The 23777-nt window shown below is 38.2% G+C and overlaps 1 protein-coding gene across 3 annotated transcripts in view; it reads right to left on the reverse strand.

Moving 5' to 3' along the window:
• Window positions 1-3034: 3034 nt before the first annotated feature.
• The window catches only part of RNASEH2B (ribonuclease H2 subunit B), a 43274-nt gene continuing 22531 nt past the window's right edge, over window positions 3035-23777 (reverse strand). For 2 of the 3 annotated variants that reach the window (XM_066571185.1, XM_066571180.1), the window contains exons 6-11: window positions 20695-20759; window positions 19366-19471; window positions 16187-16265; window positions 15350-15392; window positions 10255-10335; window positions 7577-8320 (exon numbers count right to left, since the gene is read on the reverse strand). In XM_066571185.1, the coding sequence (XP_066427282.1) occupies window positions 8213-8320; window positions 10255-10335; window positions 15350-15392; window positions 16187-16265; window positions 19366-19471; window positions 20695-20759 (482 nt within the window). In that variant the 3' untranslated portion in view covers window positions 7577-8212. Of the gene's footprint in view, window positions 4973-7576; window positions 8321-10254; window positions 10336-15349; window positions 15393-16186; window positions 16266-19365; window positions 19472-20694; window positions 20760-23777 lie in introns of those variants that run through there. The other variant, XM_066571193.1, reaches the window with a different exon arrangement.

The raw sequence follows: 23777 nt of genomic DNA on the forward strand, positions 1-23777 counted from the left end.
CTCATGAAAGGTTGCTCCAGTGAATGATTGTTCCTAACATGAACAATTTCTTTTATGTCAAGACAAAAGCTCTCCCAGCACAACTTATACTTGTTACCCCTTGTCTTAATGACCTGGGATGACTTTATGGTGCTTGTATCCCCAGTTGTTTGTTCTGTTTATACTGGATATTAAGTTCTGCACCTTTAAGACTGGTTCTGAGAGTGAAGTGGGGAGAGAAGAAGCGCAGAGTTTGTTATCAGAGACTGCACTTGCTCCTTCTCCTGGACTGTGTTGTCTGCAGCATGGACAGACAGCGGGAGAGAGCTCTCCTTTGCTTTTTTGTTTGGTTTTTTTTTCAGTAAATTGAGGCAGAGAAGTTCCCCAGACTGTGCTTTTTTCTTTTTCTTGGAACTGTTCTGGGTAGAAAACTCAGAAAAACACTTGGAGCTCACACCTGTGACCCACCAGGGCCTGTGATGCTGCTTTCCAGTGCCAGAGGGACTGACAGGAGACTGAGTGAGCCAAGCTACAAGCCACAAAAAGAACTTTCGGAATTTGCCATCCCTTCAAAACAGCAAGAAGTCATACTGCTTAATATTATTCATTTTTTATGCCTGTGAATACTTTGCTTGTTAAATAAACAGTTTTTTCCATTTTTCTCCAAGGAAATCTTTTCCTGAACCCCTCAGTTGGGGGAGGGGCTGCTTGAATTTTCTTTTCTAGAGGGACCCCATTTGGAGGTTTCCTCCCAAAATTTGCCCTAAACCAGGACACTTTTCCATGCGACTCTACAGGAAGACAGAGACATTCTCTTTTGGCAATGTGGCTCTGCAGCACCAGTTGCTGATGCAAGTGGTACTCACTCATTAGGAGCCTTCAGGCACTGGTGGCACCAAAATATTCTGAAATACAAGAAAGGGCATAGTCCAGTGACTGCACCATCAAGAGATGATGTGACAGGACATGACATTGGGGGAAGAAATTGAAGTCAGAAGAAGGGTGAAACACATGTAAGGAGTTGCAGACACCACACAAGCCACCCAGTGCCATCTACTGCTGTCTGGAGATGATGTGAGCTCTGCAAAGGGCATGACACCTGGGGGTCTACCTCATATGGAAGGAACAGCATGACTGAGCTCACTGCTGCTCCATCTGCATCTAGAGAAGAGGTGCAGCAGCAAATCCCACTGCTGATAACAGCAGCCCGATCTCTGTACCCAGTGTGCCCACTCAAGTGGTACCAGATTCCTGGCGAGACCATACCATGACTGATGCCAATAAAGGTAGAGAAATTCAGCAGAAATTAAATGTAGTCTTTTTCATTTGTATCAGCATTGCTGTTGCTTTCTTCATGTTCAGACTTATTGTGGTCTTTTTCCACATTCAATTCAACAATTCGTTTTCCACTATTTCCTTCCTCCCTGCCTACTTTTCCTTCATTTTCAACACTGCCTTTTGTATCTGAGCCAGCTTTGCTGCCTTCTTAATTTCCATCCTCACTGTTGTCTCTCTAACCTTTCTGCTCAGTTTCTCCAGCGTAGGATTAACTACAAGAGAAGAAAGTACGTCAGGTTGTCAGGTTGGGGATTTTTCACTTTCACCCCTATTGAATCAACTCTGAACTGTTTTGGAAGAACCTGTAGCAATGCCAGCTCACACAAGGAATTCAAGAGGAAGTTGTGATGAGTCTATGCATGACTAGGGCTGCAGAGAGTTTTGATTTTGGCTGTCCTCATGAATGTGGATTCCTGTTCTGAAACAGTTTGCTCAGTTGGCCTGAAGGCAAGGGGAGATGGGAGTATAACAAATTAGCACCTTCTGAAAAAGAATCAGGTCCTCAGATTGAAAAGAGAAAGGACGACCAAAACAATGACCATAATCCCAAATCAGAAGCTGAATTTTAAAGCAGAACTTTTCATCTTCCTATTAGCTTCCCCTTTTAAAAACTGATGAGCCTCACAGGGGCGTTGTTTTATCTGACACACCATTGCTTGCTTTGCAACTGTCTCAGGGTATGCAATGCATTTTAAAAGGGAGCTTTGGAAAAATTAGCGCAATTTGCAATGTGACAGACCCTAAAAGACAACAGTTGTTCACAGAGAGGATACTAGAAAGTTCAGCTTGGACACTTGAGCTATTGAAGCTCTTCAAGAATATAAAGCAATGTACTGTTTTCCTTAGTCTTAGCAATGCCTTGCAAGATGACTTCATTGAACTAAGAAATGTAAATGCTACTCCATATTTAAATAGATGCCGTGCCATTGCTTTGTTGTTAGCTTTCTTCAGATAAGTCTTGGTGAGTGATGGGTATATGAAATGGTACAAGCATTACTTATTTTCTTTTTTTGTTTCATTAATATCAATAAACAAACTTGGCAGTCAAATAAAATACCCATCACCTTTGCTTTGCCCCTTGTTGTCTGGATTTTATAAATGCAATGACTGTAACTATCCTAACAGGCTTGAAGCCTCATGTCAGCACTTACAATATCAGGGTGATACCAGGATAATGTTTTGGCAGAGGAACAGCTTTTCCTCTGTGCTTTATTACCTGTCTGCTCTTAAAAACCACGGAAAATAATTGTTTATCAGTTCTGTGTCAGTCTGTGATGGAGCACTGATGTATCACATATGTGATGGTGAAGAATGCAAAATACATAAAAAGTCACACAAATAACCACATCATTCTCTTCACCTCCACTCTCTTCATCCCACCAATACTCAAAGATCCACCACCATCTTCCTGAAAATGAAAATGTCCACAGTGTGCAGGCCAGCAACTGTATGTAGACAGAGATGGTTCTCTTTAGATGAGATGGGTTCTCTTTAGAACACCTGTACAGTAACGTCCTCAGGGATTAGCCTAATTGCATCACTGAATCTGTCTAAATGAACTTGTAGATTTGTATTTATATCAGGACTCATTATTTCCTCCAACTCAGTCCAAGAATTACTGACTACCCTCTGGAGGGTAACAGCATCAGCAGCCTGACTGCACTGCATTTTTTTTTTGCATTCCTCTGTGATACTAGTGAAGAAATAATCAGCAAAATATTCCAAAGGCATTTATTTATTTCTTGCACATATATTAAAAATAAAATCTTACAAAATATGGAACCATATACTGAAATATATCATCTTAATTCATACATCAAATATCTTTTAATGTAAGCTAGAAAAATAGAAATTTCATTTTGGACCCATATAATAATCTTGCTGTATTCCTAAAAATGATGTTAAAAAATATTTTTCCTTAAAAAGAGAAAGCGCACATTGCTTCACCAGACTAACAAAAATAATTCAGTGCAAATTCCTAAAACAGGCATTCAGATTACATTTCCTTTCATATATGATTTCTAAACAGTTAATAGTTCAGGTTTTTCATATTCTGAAACAGAGATGAGCAGAATCAGTTGAAAAGAAAGTTGTATAAGCTATTGCCTCTGTCCTGGAATTTAGTTTCCAGCAAGGTCATAATAAACTCTTATTGGAGCTCTTCTTTACTCAAAGTTAGTCAAAATTTGCTAGAGTTGATGTAAAATATTTCTTTACATTTTACCTAGAACACTTAAAATATATTCAAGCTTTACCAAGCATTTTGGTTATTTGCTGTAGGCATCTGTGCATTGGGGTCACAGTTGGAATTTACAGAAGTAAAATTCATTCTGTTCAAAATCCTGCCAATTATTAACTTTAAAAAGTTCTCCAGCAAGGAGTTATATATTAATAGTAGTTTGATATACAGGCATTTAAGTTAAGAACATCAGACTGCATATGACACAAATCACTTCAGGATCTCATTAGCATCCCCTTTCTGCATGTTTTATGTAGACTCAGGCTGACATTTTGGTTGAAGCTCACTCCACAGAAAGTGCCACTTACTTTAATAAATAAAGGATAATTAGGTCTTTTTTTTTAACCTGAAAAATTACATAGGTTTTGATTTAGTTTTTAACACATGTTAATTTTATATATGTTTGTAAGGATTTTAGTTTTATATATGTTTGTAAGGATTCAGTCCCTTAGAATAAAAGAAGTAAAATAAAAAATACAGTTTCTCCATCTGCCCTTCTGAACACACAACCTACCTAGAGCATTAGTACTTTTAGAGTCACACTGTCCACACAACCTGAGCTAGGTGACACCTGCTGTAAAACAGGTCAGCGTTGGACAAAATCATGTAAATCAAACTCAGTGAAACTACTCTTAAAAATGTAAATGTCCTATAAAGAGTCAATATTGGGTTTTTTCCCATTTTGGTTGATTTTTTGACTGAACATTGGACTTTTGAAAAAGAAGGAAGAAATTGCATAAAACATGCGATACAAACATATTTTGCTACACAGCTTCTAAAACGTGTAACTACAGTCACTAAAAGCATACATTCTATTAAAAGCATGAGTACAAAACATAGAAGATCAAGTATTTAAGACTTGCTCAAGGATGCAGTTGGTCTGATGTTGCAAAATACTTGGGCAGGTGCTTAATATTAAGCATACGAGTCATTGTGCCAAGAGAGATTTTATGGCGAACACTAATGCACAAATATTAGACTGGCTCTTCCACTTCAAGATAAGCATGGACGTAAGTGCTTTGCTGGATATGGATCAGGATGCTCAGCACCTAACAGGGCTGCAGGCACTGATCCAGCAAAGCACTTACCCACACGAACAACACGGCTGACTTGAGGATCACTGCTCATGTGCTTAACATTAGGCATGCTCGTAAGTGCTTTCCTGGAAGGGCCCCGATAGACCAATCGTGTGTGAGCTATAAAATTTGAAGCAGAGTATGTTTAACACACTGCATATTTAACAATGCTAATCTGCTGAGATTTGCTCTTTCTTGGAACGGGGCATGTCCGATGTCAAACATTTATTTTTCAGAAAGTGCGTAAAAAAAGCCGTCAAAAGCAGCTTTGTGATTATGGTTACAAGTGAGTCTCCTTAAGCTCCTTTCATTTCTTCTTTGCACGTCTTTTCTCAGGCATCTACAAAGGAAAGAGAAAACCCTAATCAAAAACATTGCTTTATTCAAATAACATCCACGTATTTAATTTTGCCCCAATAAACATCACGTCAGATGCAATTGAACACCTGAAGACAAGCACACTGAACCCTTCCAGATTTCAGATCTGAATGCAAGCTCTGCCAACTATGCCACCTCTTCCACTGAAAATATTCAAATCACCAATCACTTCTACAAATAGAACTACGTTTATTACTTGACTGAAAATGATGTGCCAGTTTGACCCTTAAATATCCCTAAGTCAGTGCTTGTATTTCCATGTTTTCCATGCCCACTGATGTCAACCCATTTGCTATGCAAAGTCCAAAAAAGTGAAAATGTGAGGGCTGTTTAATCCCAGATAAACAACTATAAAATCATCACAGCTCATCAGATATTTACATGAACATGTAGAGATGTCATGTTAACCCAGAAAAAGAAATAAAGTAAAACCACATTTCTATAATCGCCCTGGCATATTGCTCTATACTATGCTAACCAAGGAAGAAATAGCAAAGCAACACTTCATAATGATCTACTGCTACTGCTGGCCAGGCAGGGTAACTATATTTAAATCCTTATTGTGGTAGGAAATATTGTTTTATGCACTTGGCACCTTATGCTCTTCATAACTTCTTACAGATACATGTTGAGGAAGTTTCAAACTTACTAAATGTATTTCTTGCTTTCCTAAAGGGAAAAGAGTTTTTGTTTTCATGTGAAAGCTCTAATGGTTTTTGGAAATGGCTTATTTTTCTTGTCATGCACAAATTCTTGCTTAACCAAAAGTACAGTCGCTAATAAAATTACTATTGTGGTAAGTTACAGCATAGCTGACAGCTGAAGTCGAGATGTGGCACTAAAGCAAAATGCATCCCTGCACAGAGAAAGAACTCTAGACTTAGTCCTTGAGCACAGCAGCAGATGTGAAAGGCATGCATAGAGCAAGAAAAAATAAAATCTGGTACCCGAGAAGTACCAGAAGGTCAGCACAAAGGCCTCTCATCTGTATCAGATTTGTTCTCTCTCTGTCCCAAATTCCGACCAGAGAAACTGGGACTTTTTCATAGAAGGTTCTTGAACAGCTCAGTCAATGAAAAGGCGTGCTTGGAAAGTTTATTTCACAAAACTTTTGAACTGTTAAAATCCAAATTCCTAAAACTAGCATATTTAAATATCCAGAAGAGCTTCTACCATGTATCTGTTCTGCCCCATAGTTCCCATTTCTAACATAATCCTCTCCCATTCCTGGTTTTCCAACAAGCACCCATCCCATGCTTGTCTGCTTTCTCAGCATTTTCTAGAACTGGCTTTTCATTAATAGATACAAAACTCCTTTTTTCTACCAAAACACTCCCTAACTAGTTGCTTACTGCACAGAACTTCTCCATTAACCTAACAGAATGTGCCTGCTCTTTTTCTTTCCTTTTTTCCCATAGCATCATCCTGCATTTTTGATGGGTGTTTTTCAAAATTGCCATCACTTCGGCATCCCATGATTCAACTCACATGAATTTGGGAGGTTGAATGTTTTCTGGAATTTAACCCTTCCAGTTCACAACCACAATTGCTTGTTCTGGGGTCATCAAATGCTATTTATTATCAGAGATAATAATTCTGTAGATTTCCAAGTATTTTCCTCTATCTGGAATTCCAGCCATGCTGACCCTCTGCACATTTGCAAACTACATCTGACACTTTGTAAAAAACATCAGTTTGAAAGGCACACAAAACCCAACAAGAACTACAAAACTGCACAGAACACATGGCAAGACTTCTCTTTCATTTCTGGCTGGAAGAGAGTGCCACAGAGCTTTTCAACCTAACAGACACCATCGTAATCCAAGGGTTGTAAATGACAGCAAGTAAGTTTGAAGTGGAAAAATGGCATAGTTACTCAAAAAGGGGAAAATCCTAATTTCTCTAAAACTTGCATGATCAAGGGATACAAGCAGATTCTTTACTGAGCTGAAGTAGCAGACTTCATGTGTTTTAAGAGTGTCATTCAAAAACACACATTGTAGTTGATCTACAGTCACGACTCAGTGCAACAACTGATGGATGACATTGATTATTGTGCAGAATTGGCTAGATCGGTACAAATGATCCCAGTGACTCCATCTCTTTTTCAATTCTGAGATTGAGGGAAGCCACATCATCAGCTATCTCTCTAAATACACAGGAATAGTCTGTAATGATGAAAGAACATAGAAAAGAGTGGGTAGTGCATTTTAAGTAACAGTCCTATCTTGCGCAAAACTTTGTAAAACTAAACCTTATCTAAGACACTCATACTTAAGCTTTTGAATCCAATGCCAAACAGGCTTCTTAAAAAAACCCCCACCCATTCTTGCCTTTAAATCAATTTTTCCCTGATTATTTTTGTAAGGACCTCTTGACCTTGGAATTAAACATAAAAATATCCCTATATTGCTATGCGCTAAGAGATTTATCACGTAAAGCCAAAGAGATGCCAGAACTCTTTAAGGATTAAAATTTATATACAGGAAAATACCAAAAGCACTTTAAAAATGTGCTGAAACCCAACCTAGCTTTTGAAGCATACAGCAAATACAGCAAACACAAGTTTGTTACACAAAGCACTTTATTGCATTACATGTACACTGACATTCATTGCCTTTGTTTCCAGCATTTGAAAACACCCCAAATCCCAATACAGAGAGTATCCTTGCCTCAATAAAATACCACCAGTGACAAGGCTTACATCAACGCTTACATTTGGGTCAAAATAAAAATACAATGATGCCATCCTACTCTGATGTAACACTGGGTAAAAAACTTCAGAAAGTTTTAAAAAAATAATGCTCCTTATGAATTTAAGAAAAAAAAATCATCAAAGGTGGGCAAGTTTTTGACCTAGAATGAAGTGTAATGGAGAAAACTCCGAGGTGGGCTTTACTGGGCTTGCTCTAGAAGGAGCAGCAGCACAGTATAGTACCCTGCTAAGCCTTGCTTCTAGCTCACAGCACCATGTTAATGCAGCTGAGCCATCTTCCCAATCCAGGCTGGAAAATCAGATATCATGGTATTGTCTTGCCTCACTAAGGACCAACAGCTCTGTGCCCTGCCAGCTGACAGACCTCTCCATCACACTCATATCCAGACATGCCCTGCATACACTATACTAACAAAAAACTCCAGGAGACTTCTTTAGCTTAACATAAAAATAACCACTGTATGAAATTCTTTAAAGAATAGGTCTTCATTTTGATGTTTTAGGTTTGGAGCTGAAGAAAGCAGAAATGGATTTCATTCCACTCTTATCAACTTTGGCCAGAGCCTTCTGTGCTGCAGACATCTTGGTGTTTGCCTGTGAGTGAAATGATAAACAGAAGCAGTTAAACAGCAACTCCATAGGGGGGAAACAGATGCTACAAACTCCTAAATACAGAAGTCAAACAATAAGTTGAATTGCTTTTTTAGTATACAGCCGTAAAGATAATGTGATGCAGGCTTTGAATAGTAGGAGAAAAATATTAAAAACCAAATTTGACATTGTTCAAACTGAAGAATACTTGTCATGAATTACTTAACCTCAAACAAAGACAGAAAACCAACTACAAGGAGAAGGAGGTGCAACATCTCTCCTTTCTGGAGGATGAGATATCCCAAATCAAACGTTTACTTTGGGAAAATCCCTGAGTGTACATTAATAGGAATAATGCATGCAATAGAACAGATGCATTCTCTACCCTCAGACTCAATCTCATGATTATGCTGTCAGCAGGCTGAATTACAGACCTGCATTACAGATGATGAATAATTCACACTGATTTACTACCAAAGACTATGCACAGTGAAATAAAGGGAAAAGAGATTAAGAACTAGGAATGAAGAAGGTAACTAACGTTTCCAAAGCACTTTTGAGGCCACTGGGACAACTTCCCAGACTTCTTCTTCATTTTATGAACCACATTTTATAGAGCCGACCTCTTTTCTTTCTTGTATTTTAAAGTGTTACATTTTAAATCTCTAGCTGCTTTCCCTATTAAGAAAAATTTGCATTGACCTTTCTTTATGATACTCCTCAGTCTGCACGACTTCCCAATTATAGTACTTGGGATCAGCTAGATGGTTATGGATACAATGGAGATAGGCAACAACTGTATGATTGTCTGTGTTACTCTACAAACAAAACCACTGCCAAAGTATTTTAAAAAGAGTAGTATACTGTACAGAGTCCAAGGGCTATCTTTTCTTTCCCAGATTCTCTCATCAATGTGCATTATTACTTCAGAAGTAAATCTTATTTAATGTTAAAATGAATTATCTCTCCTCAGTTTATTTCTATCTTTATGCTAAGTTCAAAAGCATATAATGTGGGGAGGGGGAGCATGCATATTTAAACATCTACACTTCACTTCACTTAGGGGGCAATCCTCTTACTTCCAAACTAGAATGTGCAATGAGTACAAAAAAAAAAAATATGGGGTTTTGGGGAGAGGAAGGAATGCATCTGTCACCAGCTGCTTCTCTTTGCAAAGGGATAACAAGTAGTCAGCATTAGACTGAAGGTCACAAGACCAGCACAGCGGGCCTTCTCGGTTCCCCACGGATTGGAGGAAGATTCATTTTCTTTCAATGTTCAGAGAAATAAGCCAGTACAAGCCTCACAGCTTTGGCAGACACAGACAGGATCTATTTCTTTTCACATCTCTGTTTCTCTCCTAGGAATAGTACAGTGGCAGGCACCGCTGGATTCAGATTTGGACTGGCCTCCAAACATGCGTTGGAGCTGGCAATCAGTAAGTTCTGTGTTGACTTAACTTCATTAAGTTGACATAAGTAAGTGCACAAGCAATATTTCTAGGTAAAAATAAAGCCTGTCCTAGCATCCCTTGGAATTTAAGTAAATGCTGCCATCTTCATTTCTTTTTTGAGTTACTGAAATTTACAAGTTGCTATCACTAAGCCATAGGATTTCTCATCTAAAGGTCTCAAAGAGCTCTGCAAACATTAGCCAAACACCTTAACACATGTCTGAGTCTGTGAGGCTCACTGGAATGTTCACTGGTGAAATACAGCCTGGCAGGAATAGTACAAAACAGTTCAGAATACGAAGTTAAAACTGTCACATTAAACCTGAAAGAAAAGTTCAAAGAGATATAATTACAGATGTCAGACAATTTTGTATTTGTTTTGTATTTGTGATGTGTTTTGAAGGAGAAAGTTATGCACTCTGTGCTAGTATTTGCTATTCATCTGCACTTCAGCAAAACAAGTATGAATGCAAGGCTTGCTTACCTTCTTGGTTTTCAGACTGTCGCTGTTAAATTTAGTATAGTCTTCTTGTGGTTCCACAGGGACATCTGACAATTTCCTTTTCTGAAATGTTAGAGTGAGGAAGTTGCTCTGTCAACCACTTTTATGATGTACACACAGGGAAGTTCAAAGCTTTGGCTTTAAAACATAACCATAGCACCAAAACAGGACTGGCAATCAACTGAAGAATCTGCAGCAAGAGTGGAAGATTTCTGTCTGCAATCATCTTCTCTACATGTGAATGCAAACCATCCTTACAGCATTCAGAAGACAGCATTCATTGTCAGGGGAAGCATTTTCTTCCTAGCCTTCTGAAGAATGACTGCTAGAAATCAGCCATGATTGTGACTTTGGTGTCAGTCTATTTAGAGAACCCTCTGGAGCAGCTGTTGGAAGTCAGTGCCTGACAGTCAAGGAACTGTGGTGCTTATGATCTCATGGACCTGTGAAGCACCTCCATTGCTGTAGCTATCTGCCAACACATGTGGATCATCATTTAGTCTGTTGTCTGTTTGTTCACAACCTTTAGAATTAATTAGTTTCTACAGGCTGGCAAGAGTGAAACACTGCCATAGCTCATTCATCACTTGAATCCAACAGTATATTATGGAAGTTTGACTCTGCATGTGCTGTGTGCCTTCTAACTTCAGAAATAATGCACATGAACGATTCTAAGCACTCCACATGATCACGCTGTAAAAATGAATATTTCTTTCCGTAAACTGTGAGCATGTGTTTAGTTTAAAGGTGAAAACTTTCTGGTATGTTTCCAAAAGGGGAAAAAAAAGTATGTAGTATTTTACAACACTGTGTTTTTATTATTATTATATATCTGATATTACTACCCTGTCCTTAATATCCTGTGAAATCTAGACCGTGGCCTTCCCAGCTTTTGTGCCAAAGAGAGTGATTTTGCAAGCAACTTGGATGGTACCATACATTTTAAGATCCTGTTTTATTCATTTTGTTTATGGTGCTTCTGATATCTCTCTCTCTCTCTCTCCCCCTCCCTCTCTCTGTTTGGCACAGAAGTCAGGTCTGCAGCCTAGATTTCTCAGCTCTTAGAACCAGATCCAACTGAAGCCTTTTCTTCTGATTTCAATGGAATCTGGATCAGCCTCTTTAGGAGGCTGTTTACTGTGCTGTGATTACATTTTCAAATGACAATCTAATGAAGAATTACTTTTCTCCTCTTTTCGGAATATGATAAACAAGTTTTTAAAACTTACAACAAAAATGCTTGCATTTCAGCAAAACATTTGCTGTTTAGTTGTAGCAAAGCCTACATATTCTTTGTAAATGTCTTTCATCATCTGCCAATAGCCAGACTCCCTGTGCTGACAAACTGGACAGTGTGATGATTACAACACAAGATCAACGGCTTACAATTAATACAAGGAACATGCAATTTTGATTTAATTATTAAATCACAAAGACCAGGCTGCACCCAGCTTGTTCTTGTTCAAGAAAGAGAATGTGTTGTTGCCTTTTGGCTGATCACTGAAGTTTCTACATCTTTCCTCCCTTCAGAGTTTAATGTAATGTACAAACATGCAATTATTTTTCCAAAACAGGAAATGCATGTTAGAACCTTATTTTGGAATAATCATATATTATGTCTGATAATACACCTTGCCCTCATGAAGAGAAATGTCAATACAAGTGATTGAAAACAGTCTGAAGGAGACGAAGTTTCCATGTATAAGCCTACCTTGCTCCTCTGAGATTGTGAAATAAAGGAGTGTTTTAATCTCTGAAGTTGCAAGGACTTAAACACAGAAACATCATACACATCCTGGTCAGTGTTTTGGAAATTAATCAGATCCTTAGCAAGGTCTCACTACCCAACAACTGAACAGTTCTAAGCCTCATTTCCTCTGCAACCAAACTGCTGAAATAAAACTGTTTTTAAAAATAGATTCTCAGAAATATCCCAACGGTATAAGAGCTATTAGTACACAATATGGAATGTACATCACATGCAGTTTAATACAGTTGTTTTAACATGCTTATATAGCTAATGACTATCAATTGGCTCCTGATGTGTGCTTAATATTTCTTACAACACATAAAGATAATTCTTAACTGAATCAAAGGGCCAAGTAACTGTGCAGCCAGAACAACTGTCCAGCCACATGGAAATAACATATCTCTGGATATCCATTGGAGAACAAATGCTATTAATAACAGTAGGGCTCAATTATTCCTCTATGTGCTAGCTGACATGCTGCTAAACAGAACAGTCACTGAATGAGCCAGAACTGAGGGTTTTTTTAGACTTTGTTTCAGTAAGTAGCAGGGACATTGCAGGAAAGGCCAGCATGATACGTAATCTCATTTCAGCAGACATGGGCTGCCCAGTTTAAAGTAAATGGAAAGGATTATCCAAAGTGGAGTTATTGGTTCTAGGGGGCAAACTTTGCAAACCATATGCCTTACTTGTCTGAGGCAAAGCAAAGGGACTTGATGTGTGAAGAAGACATTTGGAAGGTAAAAGACTGAAGAAGTGATTTTGGATCTTTGACTTCAAACAAGGTGAAAATCTTGGAGGAAAAAGCTTTTCAGACTAAACACTATAAATGTGGCTCCTTGCTCACACAGATGCACACACATTCCACCACCCCCCATTCATCCCCCAAAAAATCCAACTGACACTAGGTGTAAGCAGAAATCTCTAATGAATGGGGGGAAAAAAGACTAGGGGAAAGGAAATAAAAAAAAAAAAAGATCGGTTTAGGGGTCAGGTAATCCTGGGACTAAGTGAGAACTGCCAAAAAGTCAAGCTGAGTTAGACCTTGGAAAGGAAATTAAAACAAACAGTACAAGGTTGATTAGCTACAGAAGCAAAAAGGGAATTAAAAAAGAGAAAGTGAAGCTGCTGTACTGTAGGGATCTGATAGATATTAAAGTTAACCTATGTGTGGACCCAAAATGGAAGAACTCTTTTGCCTCAGTAAATCATTTTCAATAAAAATGAAGAGGTTAAGCACAGGGACAGAAGAGAGAATAGAAATCACTCTATTCAGGACAGAAGTAAAACTCAGTATGCTGATCCGGTTGGAAGACCGCATCAGAAGCTACAAGATGAGAGCCAGAACCTGGTGTATATTCTGTCAGGAAGGGACCATAGCACAGAATAGCCACAGACCCATCTTTAATATAAGAAGGGAGAAAAAGTGATAGTAGGACTCAGGAGAAGAGAGTGGGGAAAAAAGTGAAACAAGGAAGAATAATTAAAGAGTAAATGAAACACAGAATCATAGAGTGGTTTGGGTTTGAAGGGACCTTAAAGATCATCTAATTCCAATCCTCCTGCCATGGGCAGCAACACCTTCCACTAGACCAGGTGGCTCAGAGCCCCATCCAGCCTGGCCTTGAACACTGCCAGGGATGGGAATTCACATCTCTGGGCAGCCTGTTCCACTGCCTCACCACCTTCACATCTAATTTAAACCTACACTCTCTCTCAGCTTAAGGTCATTGCCCCTTGTCCTGTCACCACGTGCCCTTGTAAAAAGTTTCTTGCCAGCTCTCCTGTAGCCCCCTTAAGGTACTGGAAGGTGCTGTAAGATCTCCCTGGAGCCTTCTCTTCTCCAGGCTGAACAACTTCAACTCTCTCAGTATGTCTCAGCCTAAAATCAAAACAAGGTAATGCCTACTAAGTTGCCTTTATTTTCTCAAATATAACACATTTTCTGGCAACGGAATGTGAAGGATTGCCAGAGGACTTGACATGGTGCCACTTAAGCAGCTGAAATTACAGAAAACAAATACTGCATAAGAAGTTTAAGGTAGGTGAGAAACTGGGGAAAAGGGGAAACAAAGGCAAATAATGCAGAAAGGGATGCCATTGGATCAGATGGAGATTACTAGTTAATTACTATTAAAGATAATAATAGAATGCTATCATTTGCTGAATGTACACCACTGAGTAGCATTATGAACACCTAAAGAGCTTTTAACACTGTGTAAAAAAGTTGGGGAACCTTCAAGACTGGAAACATTAAAACCAGATTAAATGTACAGAAGAAGCAAAAGGTCATGTACACAGAAACTAACTGCATGAATTTCTTGTAAATCTGAGAACTGATCAAGTAGAAACTGCAGTGGAAAAAACCAAACCAACTGTGTGTCTTAACTATTCACAGCACAACAGAGAGCTATCTGATCACACACCAATAGAGGCAAATGGGATTCTAGTCTGTGATGGGACAAAGTATTTCTAGTTAAGACAAGAAGGGAAGAATGCCATCATATTGTATGAGTAAAGGTTTTATCAGAAATAATTACACATTTTTCTGGTCATCTGCTTTGAAACAATTGAATTCATCTTGGAATAGGTGTAAAGAAATGTTTCCACAATGAGGGAATGGACAATCCATCTCACACAACCAAATTGGCTTCTCAAAATGAAAACACAAAGTATATATGTTTTCCCTTTACAGATTGAAAGAACTAATGTTAGGGAGGGAAAGGAGCCATTTCAATTTCAAAAAACAATGATAAAGTTAGCACAAAAGGGCAGGGGAATAAATTGGCCATGAATAAATTCAAGGTGGAATTTACAGAAAGGTTTCTGAGCATCAGAGGAATGAGGTTATAGAACACTCTTCCAAGAGAAGTAATGGAAATAAAAAATCCTAATGAGACTTACAGTGAAGAATGGTCAGTGTATGAGAGATTATTCAACATGGTTGTCTGGGAATCCATGACCCAGGAGGTCCCTTTCAGGGTCCTCATAAATTATATATGAAAGAAAACCTATGAGGTCATATTGTCCCATCAACCTCAATAAAACTAAATAAGCAGAACACGCATGAAAAAGACTGTTGACCAAAACCATAAAATATGCCTCTCTTTTTCCCTCCCCTTTTTAAGAAGGAAAACCAACCAAAATATTCCTTATTAAAAATATGAGTTCCCTGGTAGATTTCTTGAGCTTGTTTCAGACTGGCTTTTCACAAGGAGGCCACCTTACTTAATGTATTGTACCCAGTGCTTGGTCTGGTCCAGTTTCAATAATAACTCAGAAAAATTAACTTACAACACATCTATCAATATCTTAATGTTCTCCTACCTTCACTGGTGGCTCTGGTGCTGGGCTTCTAAGTTCTGGGAGCCTGCAGAACAAAAGTTTTTAAATTAAAAATTAAGAGAGATGAATTGCACAACCTAGGGTTTGGAAATCCTTCTTCATGAATGCTGCTTTGGTTATCAGCTGCTCACACATGGCAAGCACTTGCAAAAAAAAGCAGCTCATGGACTGTATTTCTGACTTAGGAAACTGTTCAGCTATGGGGCTTCAGGCTACAAATTGCACACTTTTCCAAAGGCCACCATAACAGAAGCCTTTGAGCAGAACTGAACTGATGAGTAGGCGCAGAGTCCCAGTGATGATCCAAGCTAAGTCTGCTGCTGGCAGGGAACACCAGGATGAGGATGTTGGCTCACCTTCCAGATTTAAATACAAACTAACACAGGTGAGATAAATAAGTCAAACCCAAGGAGCATTGAGTGAGTAGGGAAAAGGAAAGAGGACAGGGGATGAAGACTCAATTTCTGGCTCTGCTGCTTGTGCTTGACAATTCTGGACAAACTGTTCTTTTGGATTTTCCTCCCACTTGTTTTCAAACAGGACACATTACTCAGGGTTTCATCAGGCAACAGTGGTAACAGACCTATCCGACTTTAACATTACATCTCCCCCAGCTCACAGTCCTTAACACCATAGGAAAGCCAAAAAATAACCCATAATCCACATTTGAAAAATCATGATTCAAGTGTGGCAAATAGAATCTCATTGTGTCATTCACTGCACTGCCTTGATGAACAAATCTCAGTATTCAACAGAAATGACCAAATGGACATTAATCCATGCCATGTAAAGCTATAAGCCAATTGGAACAATACTTACCCCAAGTATTTTAACAACTCCTTACTCAGATCTTCAGGAATATACTCTGATATTAACCCATGGGCATACCGTACATAGTCTTCAGGAAGAGGTCAGGGAGTGGGGAGGAGGAGAAAAAGAACATTCACGTTACAAAGTCACGTTGCTTTAGCCATGTTGCATGAGCTACCATGAGGCACAAGGTTGAATCACTCACAACAGACTCCTAATGGATACACTGTGATGCTTCTCTGCCTCGACTAGTTTATGTTATATGACACTTGTAGGTTTATTTAAAAAGTAAAGACTTACTACACTCACTTTGTCAGCACATGTTATTAATATCTGCTGCATGTACTTTACAAAAGCTGTTCACTTTCTGAGAGTACTAGATATCGTGTATTTTTCCGAAGAAATTAAATTTTAAAAACCTGCAAAAGTAAAAAGCTGACTCAACAGAACATGCAATCATTAATTTTAAAGCATCTGGATCTTACAATTATTTGGCAAGGGCTTCAGTACTAAAGAACATTTTCTGGCTTCAACTGAAAACAATTAGATGAGACAATGAGTCTATTTCAAAGTCTTGTACTTAATTTTCAGTACTTTATAGAAAATGCCAAGGCCTATCTAAACATCACTGGCAAGACAGGATAATTATCTGTGGAAATATGAACTACTAGAAGCTGTTTTCAGTACAGGGCACTCCTGCTATAAATGTTCTTCTGGAGACTGAGGAAAAAAAGTGACCCTTTTATAACACAAAGTCCTAAACCAGATCTTTTCCGGTCACGTTCTTCACAAGCATTTACTGATCATGGGCTGGATTTTTTAAACTTGCTGTTGTTGAGGCTGCTAGGGAGTAACTGCACCCATGCACAGGAAGCATTTGCCAGACAGATATTAAGCTAAAATCTCCCCTCTTGATTCCAACTCCAACAGGCCAGTTTATCTGCTCATATGCCTCCACACTTAAAGAGTTCAGAAGTACATGGCATACCAACCTTAAGGTGGCAAAGAGCTATTACTTTAGTGCCAGAGATAAATTTATCTTTTTTTCCCCATTTTCTCTTTTTTTAACCTGAAAAGCCCAATGCAAACTGGCATTGAAGGAGAAAGCAGTAACAAACTGACAGCAGCATACGCATTTCAGTTGAACTGATAATAAATTCTTACTATCACCTATCTGCACTTCTCCTTCCTTCACTGCCTAGATTCATCAAAGATTTTTCACTCTCTAAGCCTACTTTGGGGTCAGGAGAGAACACAAAATAATTCCAACCCATGACAATTTCACTTCAGCAGTTAATATGTCCAATTTACTGCTTAAGAAAAATATTCCAATCATTTCTCTCTTTGCATTATGACACTGAATGGTGAGTCCAAATCAACTGCTATTATTTCATACTAAATACAAAACACATTCCCTTTGCATTTCTGACTTGAAGCAATCTTCACTATCTTCCTTTACTAATTTAAAAATACCACTATTTGCCTCCTATGGAGTCTGTGTTCTTACACCAGCCTATCTTGTTATTAATCTTTCATCAAACATTAGGAATATTGCCCACTTCCCTTCTTTGTCTTCTGAATGAAATAGTCAGGTCCCATATGATAAACCTCCCCTACTTCCCTATTTGCTCTCGTTATATCCTCCCCTATTTTTGCCCTACAACTCTGTAGATGCTAACTACATATACCCATCTATTTTTAAGGTGCTGAAATTTCATAATACCCCAATGAAAACAATTCTGTACAGAAATAAATTGCACTGTCACAGCAGTGAAAATCAGACAAGAAAATGAGTCTTACTAGAAATAAGTGTTGAGTAATGCCCATTTGACTTCCTGTCATACACCTTGCCACGTACAGCGGGACTGCCTCCAAAACTCACTTACTTTAGACCCCAGTATTCCCAATTTCAATGCTCTCTCAAATATGAAAACCCAAGGTTTTTAAAAAGACTACTATAATCATGTCACTACAAATAAAGAGCAGGGTGGAAAAAAAAAACCACTGCAGATGAAATATTTAATTATAAATTTCAGAGAAAAAGTATTTAACCATAGTCAAGATGGTTGTTGCCAGGACACTTTCCTCTTTCTTTAAAAAAGTAGGGGTTGGGAAAAAGGTGAAAAGCTACTGTGAAGTTAAAGCCACAACTTTTGCAATTTTATCTCTTTTTAAAAACCATATATAACAATCTCTGTTCTATAAAATTGTCTATTTGCCTTGTAAATCTCATTTATGTTGTTTCTTTTGATATCATGAATTGGTAGGTCATTTTCCACTTTGTGAGCAAGCTGCTTTGTTTCTTCTTAATTTTCAATAGCATGAAGACTTCTGACTGTCTCTGTAATAAGAAACAATTTGCCTTGGTTCATCTTGCTCTAAACTGTTCTTAATTTTCATTAACATTTGAAGATTTTATTCCGAATCCATTTTCAGGTTTCTCTACAGAATTTTGTGTCAGTAACATTCAGAACATTGTCCTCCCCAGCAAAATGGTGAATAGAAGCAAACAGGATCCCACGAGACTTTTTGGTAATAGGACTGTTATAATTTAATACATCTATTATCAAAATTTTGCCCTTAATAATTACACATTTGTGCATTTTGTAGTGGGTTGAGGATGGTAAAATGCCAGTGCACCCACAAAAAAGCATCCAACTTGTACATTTGTTGCATAAAGTAATGTTTGGACCAGAAGCCTTTTCTCTGTGACCATGACTTCCTACGATCCCTTCACCATTTAGAAGAATTCTATGAATGCTAATACTCCATGCATCCTAATAAAAATAATAATGAAAAGAAGCATGTTCTAATACAGACACACTTACTGGGTGGGAACTCATATACATTATAAATATGTGTCCTATTCTTTAACACAGTCTCAATTCAGCAAAGCACTTCAGCAAATATTTCACTGAGAAAAATGTTTCCTCCTTGAACTGTGAAGAAGCTAAGAGAACCCCAGCTGAGACCACTGTAATTGTTAATTACAATGTCATCTGATGAATATAGCAAAGAACTTGGAAAAGCCAAGGCACAGAGTCGCAACTTATATGGAATTTTCTGTACAGGGTATAAATTTACTGCAAAGGCCAATTTCAATATATTTTAGTTTCTAATCATGTGTTTTATCTCTACTTATGTGACTTCACAACAATGGAATTCATTATGATGTTTAGTATTCTTACCTTCCTGAGCGTCTGTGATCTGTTTACTGTTGATAAATGTACTTGCAAGCACCCTTTCACCTACTGATATATTGTTGCTTTTAAGTGCTTTCACTGTTTGATTAACCTACAGAAAACCAAAGAATGAAATGCCTGTATCAATATTGTTATGCACATGTTAATGCAGTGACAAAGCTCTTGTAATTTTGTTTCAAGCATATAAAACACTCAAGTTATGGACTGTGGTGAAATTTAATATACATTTGTAATGACTAGCAGATGAGCTCAAAAAACCCAAAGAAACTAGCATGTCTTTGAACATGTTGCCTTGGCAACACAGCACCACTTTTGCAGCACCCTAAGATGAGCTGAGCTACTCAGACTCAACAGCCATGATTATACAGGTGAGAAATACACCTGCTCAGAGAACAATCCTGAGCTCAGCAGGATGGCAAAGGCAGTCCTGGTGGAAATCAAAGATTAAAGACTTTACAGGGCACTGATGTGCTGGATCCAACAGAGAGAGAACTGTCAGACAAAGGTATTTTCAACAACACAAACAGGTACCTGTTCACATGTAAATATTCAGGTAATCATTGCAAAATAGGTATTCATTCCCATGCCTCATCACTGCAGAAAGTGGACCAGATTTTGTGCTTGCATTGATTAATTTAAATGACAAGGCCTCCTCATCATGTGATGCACAACCTCTTTTTCTATAGAGCGGCATCATGTTAAGGGCACATGTGCATGAGTCAAATGAAATTGACTTTCTTTATACCGAAACAAAGACCCCATCAAGCTTAGCTTTAACACTAGTTTATTTCTGGCAAACTCTACAGACCTCTTGAACAGCATGATTGGATCAGGATAATAGCAACCAAACCAGGACCATTCTGAGTGAACTCTGCCAAAACTTCAGGAAACACATTTGTAGCACAAAACCAAGGTAGTTCTGTCAGCTTCAAAGCACAGCAGAATTTAGAAACTGTAACAATTAAAACCCTCCTCTAGCCCATCTATGAAAGGGACAAAGCAAAAGCAAGCCCCTCACCTTATGCAAAGCCCACAGCAATAAGCTGACACATCTTCTTCCTACCCACACCCCGTATAAGCCCCTTTCATGGCCAATCCCGTCAAAAAGAGAAATGCAACAAGCTTGTTAATATCTCTAACACCTGATCACATTCCCAAGTGGAGCAACTTTACTGTGATGTCTGTCCTTCTTGGACAGAACACGTACCTTGAACTGAGGCACAGCACATGGCTCCAATGCAAATATGGACAAGCTAAAAAGTATTTCCATTTTAAACAAATAGCAATTTTTAAAGCAAAAGCGAAACACAATACCTTTTTCTTTAACCACTTCAGTGTCTTCTCTCGGCTGTATTTGTGGAATTTCTGACTGCCAATCTCTGAGAAAAAACAAGCAAGGGGAAAAATGTCTGGTTTGGATTGCATTTTCAATACCTTTAAAATCTTTTAATTTGTAGATAGAATATAAAAGTTAATTTGCATCTTGCACATGTTTGATATCAGGGCAATAAGTTTAAAAAATATTGGAAGCAAGAAAAAAAAAATAAACAGACTGAGCTGATATGAACAAGTCTGGACAATCTGACAGTTCTTTAATTAGGACCTAATCCAGCAAAGCACAGATTTTATTTATTTATGTGCAATCTTGAGTTCTCTTGTTCACTAAGATTCTTCTTGAGCCCTTGTAGCTTCACTTCACCTTCACTGCCCTGTGTCACCAGACTGGTGATTTTAACTACGTATCTCCTAACACAAAATGATGGTTCCACAATTTTATTTTTTTTTAAACAACAGATTATCTTAAATTTTTATGTACTGGATTTCAGCACCTAGTAAGGGACCAGGACAGAGAGTTGGTTACTGAAGCTAAACCATCCACCTCTTCTATAAACCCTTTCCCTATCAGTTCTCCTCTCTCATGTCAGAGTGACTAAAACAGGATTTTTACTTCTATCCCCCTTTTACATGATTCAATAAAACGTTAAAAGAAAATACAGAATCCAAAATAGTGAAACTCACTCCTTGTGGGAGGAAGTACATGACTCACTCATGATTTATGGAGCAACACAAATTAACTTGACGATATAAGAATTCTGGAGAGTGCTTCCCCTGTGATAACAAGGGCATCATGAGCACTTGCTATTCACATGTGATCTGGAGATACATCAGTTCAAAACATCCAGGCAAAAGAGACAATTACAAAGGCTCAGGGAAATTTCAGTATAAAAATTCAATGTTAACTCACAGAAAGCTACATTTGGGAAATGGAATCAGATGCCTAATAACAGGAGATTTTGGAGCCTGCTGCTTCAGTCCTTTTCTTTAACAGGTATTTCAATAAGTTTTGATCTCCTGTATACCATTCCCATAAATACCTACATCTGTTTCATGTCATTTACTGATACAGTGTCATATTCCAACACTCATTTCATGGATTTTCCTTCTCCCCTGGCAAACAACAACATATTATTTATGATTCCTTCAGCATTTCCTTCTTTGAGGTTTATCTTGGCTCTTCCAAATTGCACACAAACAGTGAACTATTATGTGCTCTTTCTGCAGGCATGGCAGGGGGTATGGAGAGGTCAAGGAAAGCTGCTTGCAAGATAAAAGTTTAAATCTCTCTCAATAGTTGGTATAATAGCAAAATGCAAAAATTCTTCAGAGCAAAAATGAAAAAATACACTAATGTACACTTTGTTTAATGATGAGCTGCAGGTAAAACAATTAGCTGTGACATTGCTGGCTGCAGACTTTAGGATTTAGAAGCTTCTAAATGGCTCTGAAAGAAAAGGAGCAGAAAATGGAGAAACTCTCTGGATACTTGAACCTGCTTCTCAAAGGGCTAACGTGGTTTGGGTTCAAGCACAGTGAGTACAATTCATGGATTCCTCTCTTATCTAAGAAAGTTTGAGGAAGGGACATCCTCTGGGCACCATCCCCCAACCCATGCTGAAAAGTAATTCTAGTCTGGATTCCCAGGCAGACTCCCCCATAACAGCATGATTCAGAGTGACTCAGGGAAAGGAAATGTAGAACTGTGAAGCCATTTTCATTAAAACATGTGAAAAATAATTACACTGAACCCTTCAGAGATCACTTTGTTTGAAAATATTTTGTGTGCTTGACAGTTTTGACTATTAAACCCTAGAAACTGACAATATTCAAGACCTCTGAAGAATTAAAGTGAGTTATGAAAGTCACAAACTGCTGACAAAAGGATTCAATATTGGAACGTGGATTTAACATGTGATGCACATTTGATATTGGTGAGAGTTAGTGACTACATTTGATAATATGAGTATATATTGGAAAGCCTTTTGTTCCCTAATGTGTCTGGTGCCTATAAAACTGGTCTGAGACATCTGGAAAGATTGGGTTCGAGAAATACAGATGGAATATAAGTGGTTCTACAATTAAATAATATGTTCAGTGATCGGGTAATCGCTATGTAGACTTGGAAGTTTCCCTGATGTATTGTTGAGCAAACTGCCTAAAGCACATTTTAAAATCCATTTTCTCAGTGTTTTCCATAACTCTGAAACTTATAGGGCCCCTTTTTTCCTACCTCCTGGGAATACAAGCTTGGCAATATTATTTAGTTCTTCTAATCAGGTAAGTTTTCTTGGCTCTTCATGTTAATCACATCAGACAAGATCATAGTGCAGCTTTTGCCTAGCAAAATGAAACAAAGAGTAACACTCTAGAACTGGAATTCATAACCCTTTCTTAAACCCTCTCTACTGTACATTCAATCCAATGTCAAAATTTATTAGCAAACAACCTGCGTCACCCAGACTTAGTGAGCTGTAACACACCCTTTCCACAACTACTAAAGCAGGTAATTCAGAATTTAGTTCAACTAAATGAATTTTCAGTGCCCTTCAAGAATGAGGCCAGGGAAGCTGGATTTTCTGCTAATTCAGTAAGTGTAAACTGTGAGTGCTCTGGGGTAAGAATTTCTTAGACAGATGTTAAAAGTCTTAAGACTAAATGAAGAGTGAAATAATTATGTTGTTAAGTTCTGTCAAGCAGAACAGAGCTGCAGAAGCCTTAACGCAACTGGTATTTCTTGCCCTAATGCTCTACTCCTAAAATGAGAAAGGCTACAAAGTGGACAAAAGCTCTTAAGAGCCAGAAACAGTGAGTACCTGAAGTCATAATGCTGGTATTTTTTACAAGCAATAAAAGACATGAGAATATGAAACACATAGAAGTGGATTAAACAGAAAGGTGATGTGTGCATGACAGGCAAGAAAGTGCCAAGGGGTTTGTTGCATAACAGTACTCTTGGTGTTCTATAAAAAGAAAGAAATCCTAAGAACAAGCTCCACTGTAACCCAATCCAAACCTGAACAAGAAAAGAAGTAGCATGTACATGCAGGTACATGCCTGGG

Source organism: Molothrus aeneus, chromosome 2 (genome assembly GCF_037042795.1).
Source record: "Molothrus aeneus isolate 106 chromosome 2, BPBGC_Maene_1.0, whole genome shotgun sequence".
In the NCBI taxonomy this organism is placed as follows: domain Eukaryota; kingdom Metazoa; phylum Chordata; class Aves; order Passeriformes; family Icteridae; genus Molothrus; species Molothrus aeneus.